This window comes from Nuphar pumila, chromosome 16, assembly GCF_984573655.1.
Source record: "Nuphar pumila chromosome 16, dmNupPumi1.hap1.1, whole genome shotgun sequence".
In the NCBI taxonomy this organism is placed as follows: Eukaryota; Viridiplantae; Streptophyta; class Magnoliopsida; order Nymphaeales; family Nymphaeaceae; genus Nuphar; species Nuphar pumila.
The window spans coordinates 71,870,028-71,878,256 of NC_143264.1; the positions used below are offsets into that span (position 1 = coordinate 71,870,028).

General features: G+C 39.7%; 1 protein-coding gene across 1 annotated transcript; it reads left to right on the plus strand.

Moving 5' to 3' along the window:
• Positions 1-2,478: 2,478 nt before the first annotated feature.
• LOC149813522 (uncharacterized) lies at positions 2,479-7,880 on the plus strand. Its single transcript, XM_089992053.1, has 9 exons — positions 2,479-2,643; positions 2,732-2,797; positions 2,979-3,050; positions 3,288-3,365; positions 3,492-3,563; positions 3,681-3,758; positions 4,142-4,750; positions 6,684-6,755; positions 7,539-7,880. Exons 1-9 carry the CDS (start codon positions 2,548-2,550, stop codon positions 7,773-7,775), a joined length of 1,380 nt encoding a protein of 459 aa, XP_089848179.1. The 5' UTR covers positions 2,479-2,547; the 3' UTR covers positions 7,776-7,880.
• Positions 7,881-8,229: the final 349 nt, after the last annotated feature.

The window sequence follows — 8,229 nt, forward strand, 5'->3', positions numbered from 1 at the left end:
CATTATCCGTCGCCAATCTTTGAAATATTTTTGAAATTAGCGACGGTATAAATTCCGTCTCAAATCCGTCGCTAATTATCGACAGATCGACGACAAAAAAAATTTCCTGCAAAACTGTAGGAAATTAGCGAGGGAATTTTTCCGTCGTTAATCCATTGCTAATTAGCGATGGATTAGCGACGGAAAAATTCCCTCGCTAATTCCGTCGCTAATTTTCGATTTAAATCGTCCTACCTAAGGCGCAAAATTTTCCCTCTCTACCCCGTTCGAAATTTAAACTGATGTTCGATTTAAACCGAGCCTCGTGCTCCCGTTGGTCGATGAAGCCGAGCCTCATGCTCGCCGCAGTAAGGCTCACCGGACGATCCTGCTGGACGATGTCGACCGCCGCGACTGTCGTCGCCCAACTCCGACGCAGCAGAGGAGGGCGGAGGAATCTCGATGAAGGGCGTGCAGATCGCGGGGCGGTCGTTGTACCTGGATATGCAGGCGACGTCGCCGGTGGACCCACGGTTGTTGGACGCGATCCTGCCCTTCTTCACTGGCCGCTTCGGCAACCCCCATTCCCGCACTCACCTCTATGGTTGGGAGTCGGACGAGGCGGTCGAGCATGCTAGGGAGCAGGTCGCTTCCACGCCACCTACCTCCTCGTCGGCTCTGACGACCTCCTCGACCATGATCGCCTCCGCGACACCATCCGCCCCGACACCGGCCTCGTCTCTGTCATGGCCTTCAATAACGAGATTGGTCCATTCCGACCTCTGTGAGACCCAATCGGAGATCTTGGGGTCGAGGGAGTACGGCTTGCTGGGATCCGGTGGTGGGTCGTCCTCCTCCTCCGTCGTCGCCGGCGAATCGCTCCAAGTCCGGCCTATTGCTGCCGGAATACCTCCCGGCAGCGAGCAAATTTTTTTTTATTTTTTTTTTAAATTTAGCGACGGATTAGTGACATATATTATTCGTCGCTAATTTAAAATAACGAAGGACTCACGACGGATATTATCCATCGCTAATTTAAAATAGTGACAGACTCGCACCGGATCATTTCTGTCGCTAATCCATCACAAATTAGCGACGGATAAGTTTTGTCGCTACTTAGCGTCGAAAAAATCGCGATGAAAGCTATCTGTCTTTAATCTGACGCTAAACTGTCACTAAACTATTTAGCGATGAATTAACGATGGATTAGCGACGGATTTAGGTCGTCGCTAATCCACAGGTTTCTTATAGTGGGGTGTCAATGGTTCGGGTTTGGCTCGGATCCAAGTGGAATCAGACCTGGTCTCAATTTATGGGTATGGTATCTAGTCCAGACCCGGGTCTAATTGGAACAAAAAAGAGAAACCATACCCGAACCTAATAAGAACTACATGAACCAGATCGGGGCCATACCCGATAAAACAGTATTTTTTTATCATTTTTACATTGAAAAAATGCAGGTCTTAATCGAAACTTGGGTCGGGCGCGTGTTTGTTATAAAATTTCACAAACTATACCCGGGTCCATGTACTAATCAGACCTTCGGGTCCGAACCCCTATCTTAATCGGGTCTTCTCATTTATCACCATACCCGGACCCTATAGGGTTTGGTACGGTCGGGTCAGGCTAAACCCGACCCATTGGCATCCCTACATACATCCCATGCTTTTCGTATGATATAAATATTCAAATTTCTTCTATCAGAAAAAAAAAGGAAAAGTCATCTTGCATATAAGCCATTGGCTTAAATCTTAGATGCACCTAAGGTGGATTATCAGACCACGCTAATTGTCTTGTTGCTATTCTAGAAAATGTAATAGTTTCAAAATATCACCTATTTTGAAAATATCATATTTTTATCATAATAGTAATAGTATAAAAAAATCTTATGATGTTTTTCATATTGTGTACATTTTTATTTATATTACATCTAATTTTTATTTCAAATACTAATATTTTCTATAATCTCTCCAAAAAAAATCGATTTTCAAAATATCACATGATCTTTCATTATCCAGATTTTTCCAAGAAAGAGATTTGTGGCATTAATTTAAGCTTGCTTTAAATTAATAACTAAATAACTAAGCCATACGGCAAAGCTCTAAAGTTAACAAAGCAATTCTTGAAAGTTTAGAATGCATTTGTAATATTTTAAAAGTTAGATGTGTGTTTGTAAACAAGCCAAAATTTAGGAGTGTTTTTGCGAATTTTTCATTAATTTATTTTGTAAAAAAATGAAAACTTTTCAAAGGAAAGGAAAATGGATACTATCGTTGAAAAATCTAACGGCTCACATTCAAACACTTTCAGATTTACCGCGGTCTTTCTTCTCTACCCTCCAAATCTTCCGCTCCCTTTTTTTTTCTAGGGGAAAAATCTTTCACTCCCTTAGTCCCTACCTTCCCTCTTTACATTTATTGCCCGACCCATCTCATCCGGCCCAATAAATATATAGAAAGTAAGAAAGAGATGGTCTCCATGGTTCCTTCTCTGCCTGCAACACCCATTCTCGAGTTGTGAAAAACATCTTTTTTTTCTTTGTCGGTGGACGAAGAAGTGGTGAAAAACATGGAAGGATTGGTCAGGGGCCTGCTAGACATGGCTTTGGGCCAAGGAGACGATGACCAACCTAGAGAAGAACGCTCTAGATCGACTTGGGCTCAGGTTTTTCTCGATTACCAATTTGGAATCTCCGAGGAAGTGGCTGACGGGTGATTCTGACGCTCTAATGAGCCATGGTCTTCAATTGCAGGTTGTATCTGGAGAGCAGGAGGAGGGCGAAGAAGGGTCCCATCAATGGAGCGCTCATCGATATGATGTTAGTTGGGTGATTTCTCTTCTTCATTTTGTCGTCGGGAACGACCATTTTCTCTATGAATTGGGGATCTTTGTTCCAATTTGAATATGGTTTATGGTTGTTTCTGATCTTTGTAGTTGTTGGTCAACCCAGAGAGAGAGAGAGAGAGAGAGAGAGAGAGAGCTAATATCTTGGATTGCAGGCTGTGTCTGGAGAGCAAGGAAAAGGTGAACAAGGTTCCCGTTATCACCAGTCGAGTACCTATCAATATAATGTTAGTATTTTAAGCTGATTTTTTGTTTGGTACTAAGTGTGTGATAGGATGCACCGACTTATCCAGAAAAAAGGGTATAAGTCGGGAATTTTACATTTGCAAGGTATCCCAGCTTATCCCGTTTTCCACAAGTGGGTTCGTCCAAATATCGTCTAGAAATTTTTTTCCAGATATTTGTGTTCATCGTTTGTAATTCATTGAATCTCCTGAATTATGTTTTCTGCGGGTGCTTTTTAGACGCATGAGAGCAACAAGGAGGAGTGGAGAACTGTTGCTAGCGACCATGGTAGGAAGCCCCAGAAGCAACCAGATGAGGTTCTTTTCTTGTTCTTCTGTTTTGCTTTCCTCCTGAACTATTCAGTTTTACAGTTCGAAGTTGAAAAATCTTTATCTGGAAAACATTTTTTTGAGAAGGCTATAAATTTATTATATTGATTTCAGGTTCAGTTTTATCACCAAGAGACGGTCGAAGAAAGTTTCTATCAGAGTGGCTGCATACCCCATCAATATAATGTCGGTGAATTTTTCTCTTGAAGTTTATTAACTTATTGAACTTGTCATTCTGCAATTGAATTAGTGATTGTTTACAATTAACGAAATTAATTATTTGTGTTTAATGGGGGTTCTTAGGCCGGGGCCCTGAACAATGAGGAGTGGCAAACCGTGGATTCACATCATGTCAGGAAATCTCGGAAACAACCACATAAGGTGTGACTTTATTTAAAATTTCCTCTTTATCCTATCATCTTTTTACTTTTCTATTTTTTTTCATTGATATGTGATTTCAAACATTGACGTTGGTCTGATAATATTTTTTTATTTTGAAAACTATAGTTATAGATTGTATCATGGCTCGGCATATTGTCATCACTAATGGTTGTCTATTAAACAAGTTTATGCTCCTGTTAATGGCTGGACCTACCGTCGACTTTATCTTGGACAATCCCATCACTGTTGAGTAATATGAGATCTAGGTGCCACACATCACTTTAAAAAATTTCCTGAATATTCATCATTGATTCAAAGAAAGGGTGCATGAAATTTCCTGAATATTCATCATTGATTCAAAGAAAGGGTGCATGAATTGGCAGGTAAGAATGGAACATTGGCATGGCTACAAGAGGCCACCTAGTGAGCAGGAATATGCTGAAGAAGTAAGCCATGGCATCAATGTAGAACCAAGAGAGGAGGAGCTTAATGACCTCTCAAAGGCATGTGACAGGCTTTGGCAGCTTGATTTGAACCGCTTGGTACCTGGACAAGACTATGAGATTGACTGTGGAGAAGGGACAAAGGTCTATGAAAAAGAAGATATGACAGAAAGAGCCCTATTTTCTTCTCTAAGTGATGATATATTCAGTCGACCAACTTATTCCCGATTCTGTGCTCTTCTAGATAATTACAATCCATGTGAAGGCTCTAAAGAGGTTGTTACATCTGAAGAGAGGCAAGAGCAGGCTGCATTTATTGAGGAGATTAGTAGGACTGCACCGATCAAGTATTTACATAGGTATCTTCTTTTGAAGGGACTTGTTTCTGAGCATTACGATGATTTCAAGAGAAGGATAGGCATTCTATGGTTTGATCTCTATGCGAGAGCTGGTGCATCTAATAGCTCTTCAGCATTTGAACATGTATTTGTTGGTGAAATCAAGGGCCGTAGCGAGCATGAAGTTTCAGGCTTTCACAACTGGATTCAGGTAAAGTGTTTTTTCTATTTTTCAAAATGATATTCATTCTGGAACTTTGGAAGTATGTCGGCCAAATACATGCTAAAAGTAGATCATCACCAGCAGGAAGTAGTTTTTTTGTTTCTGCGGCATATGCTTTAACAATCTATCTACTGACTGAAGTTTGATTGCATGATGATGTTTATGCCTGAAACATATTGGCAAATATATGCTACAAAACGAAGCCTTCAATGTGGGAGGTAGTCTTTTGTTTCAATGGGATTGTTTTAGAAATTTATCATGCCTTACATATTGAAAGAAGTTTGACCCATCTATATTATCTCATGTCATTGCGAAAAGGCATGTGCTTGATTAGGTTGTTTCAAATTTTGTATAGTTTTAACATGATCGGAACATGAACATGGAAATAGGCAAGTAAAAACTTTATGGACCATTGTTTAAGAATCTGAATTGATTATGCCAACCCACTGAATTAATTAAGGTAGACCATGTCCATCGATCAAGTGTGGATTTTCAACAATTGGTTGCGACATCGAACATGCGCAACAAACCGGTCGAGGAAGAGGGCGAGGGGTTAGCAAGTGGACCCGATGCCACGGGGGCAAGCGCGCTGTGTGATAAAACTAGACATTACAAGGAACCCCAGTATCATAGCGACTGTCAAGCTCATAGCAAAAAATAAGGAACCATTGCTGATGATTAAGATAGGGGGTGGGAAGAGAGGTCATCAGATGCACAAAAGCTTACTGAGTCCATCTCTTCCTTTTGAAAAACAAAATAAAAATTATAAGAATAGTATCTGCAGCAGGGGCTAGATTTCTTAGATGCAGGGGCAAGAGCGGTGTGATAAAACTAGACATTACAAGGAACCCCAGTATCATAGCGACTGTCAAGTTCATAGCAAAAAAGAAGGAACCATTGCTGATGATTAAAATAGGGGGTGGGAAGAGAGATCATCAGATGCACAAAAGCTAACTGAGTCCATCTCTTCCTTTTGAAAAACAAAATAAAAATTATAAGAATAGTATCTGCAGCAGGGGCTAGATTTCTTAGATGCAACATGTATGTGCTCCAACCCACTTGCATGTGTTTTGTGTGTAAGAGAGAGAGAGAGAGAGAGAGATGAAACAAGTACATGTCATTGAAGTACTATGATAAATGCTGTATCCAAATGGACATGTAAGACCATGACATGCTTACTTGGAAAACCAAGGTTTAGTATTTTTCCCTTAGAGCATTGCAAACACATGGTTTATGTGCATTTTTAGTTCGCTGCTCTGATTTAGCATGAGTAAATCCAACTAGGCTACTTTTTAGGAATGAGTGGTCCTACATCGGGTGATTGAGAAGATCGATATAACCTTCCCAAGGAGATGGTGTTCTTATCTTGCTTATTCTGGGTGTGACTTTTCAAATGCCTGCAATTTGTGGTGGTATGCCTTGTTTATTGATGGTAGATGGAATGCATTGAATTATTGGATTCCCTATTTTTCCTTTTGAAACACAAAGGTTCTCAATCTTCTCCAATCAGTCTTTGTTATACTCATCCTTTATCTTAAGATGTTAATGTTTTTTGTTTTCTAATGGTGCATTCCAGATCCTTCTGAGTTGTATGGCACAAATAATTTTATTAGAGGAGATCGTTTTATTTCTTTGTTCCTTTTTTATTGTCACGTAACTGAACATGGAAGTGTGTCTAGATTGTGACTGCAACCTGATAACAGTAATATGAATGCCATGTGACACAAAATAATGGAATTCATTCTTACCGTCTTGATTACTTTGCTTGACTGATGGTTAATTAGAAATTGTGGTAGGAAGTTGAAACAGTTTAAATGCTATTCAAAGTTTCTGTGGGTAACCTATTTTCTTATGACAGTACGGTATCATTGTTAATATGCATAGATTTGAATATCTTATTCAGTTTTGTTTCTCTTTGTAGTTTTACCTAGAAGAAGCTAAAGGGAGGGTTGACTATCACGGATACATTCTTCCTAGAAGGCATGGAGATGTTGTAAGTTGATGTTTAAGTCCATTCAAGTTATTAAATGAATTTGCATGAATAACTGCAGATTAGGTTAGTGATATTTACTTTTACCGAGACCTTGCCTACTTTATTGTTATATACCTGAAATCACATACCAACTTACATGTCTAATATGACATATCTCATCTAGTTGCCATGAATGTGTTCACTAGTACTGTTGAATATGTGTAATGTGATACAAAATGTTAGGAAATTTCTTTAAACTGAACTGTGCCCAGGAAAATTTTCAAAATGTTGCTCAATTTTGTTGTGGATCTGAGCTGAACTGATATAATCCTTCTTTCCACATTCTTGTGTTCCAGTCAAGCTTTCCAGTCCAATTAGGAAGACAGCTATAATCTAAATCCAGAATAGAAAAACAACCAGGATCCAGTTCCACCATATCTGAACCGGTTGTTACATATGTTTTCCATTATTTATGTGTAGATTCTCAAATTATGTTGATCCATCTCTGGCCCTGACATCTGTACTCAAGTATGACAAACCTGTGTGATCCTAGTCCTGGCTCGGTTCAGGGTAGATCAGTTGGAGAGCATGCATCATCTTGGTCTTTCTACTTAGTTTGAACCTAGCATTGGCAGGCCTCTATGTAGTCTTGGTTGTATTAGCTGTAGCCAAGACATCTGGGCATGACAACAACTGTGATGCCTAACCCTGTATGATTAATGATTCTTGAACACTTATGGGATAACTGATATACGACTAGAATTTTTGTGGCATCTGCTGAAATTTGTGCATGTCTACGTGCAGCCAGACTCTGAAACCCAACTGCTTACAATTCAGTTCGAGTGGAATGGCGTTCTGAAATCTGTCTCTAGCACCTTGGTTGGTGTGAGCCCCGAGTTCGAAATTTCTCTCTATACTCTATGTTTCTTTGCAGGTGCAGAGGATAACCACATCCAGTTGGGACCATATCCTGTCAATGTAAAATGTTACCGGCTTGGACAAGACAAAATTGGCTCTGCGTTCCCCATTTCACAGTGTTAGCATGGGCACCAGTGGGACAATTTATTTAGCTCAGTACAATAAAATTGCTGTGATAATTGAAATACTCGTAAGATTATTTGGAATAAAATTGCCCATGTTTTCATCTATTTTTTTATACACGTTTTATGAGTTGTGGGCTGGTTATCAGGCTAAATAGGAATGTGAAATCAGTCTCTGTTAGCTCACGCTGCAAATACATAGTATCCAAGCCGAGTCACTGTCTTGAACTCAAGTGACTAAGCCAAAGTATCCAAATCTTACCAGTGATGCTATAGAATTTGTCTTGGTTTTATCTGCATACGAAATTACCAATGTGTGTGTATTCGTGTTACTATCCAAGTCAATGGTTGTTGCCTCTTAAGTACTAAAATTCATTTCTTTCTAGATTTTACTGATCTTAATCAACTCACTTAGCTGGTTATCAGTCCAATACTTCAAAACACCCAGTGAACGA

What these genes read in the sequence shown, in the direction of transcription:
- LOC149813522 (XM_089992053.1), top strand. Translation starts at nt 2,548, where the DNA reads ATGGAAGGATTGGTCAGGGGCCTGCTAGACATGGCTTTGGGCCAAGGA. An exon ending in GGAGCGCTCATCGATATGAT is followed by an intron (nt 2,798 to 2,978) that starts GTTAGTTGGGTG and finishes CTTGGATTGCAG; the next exon opens with GCTGTGTCTGGAGAGCAAGG. An exon ending in CCCAGAAGCAACCAGATGAG is followed by an intron (nt 3,366 to 3,491) that starts GTTCTTTTCTTG and finishes TATTGATTTCAG; the next exon opens with GTTCAGTTTTATCACCAAGA.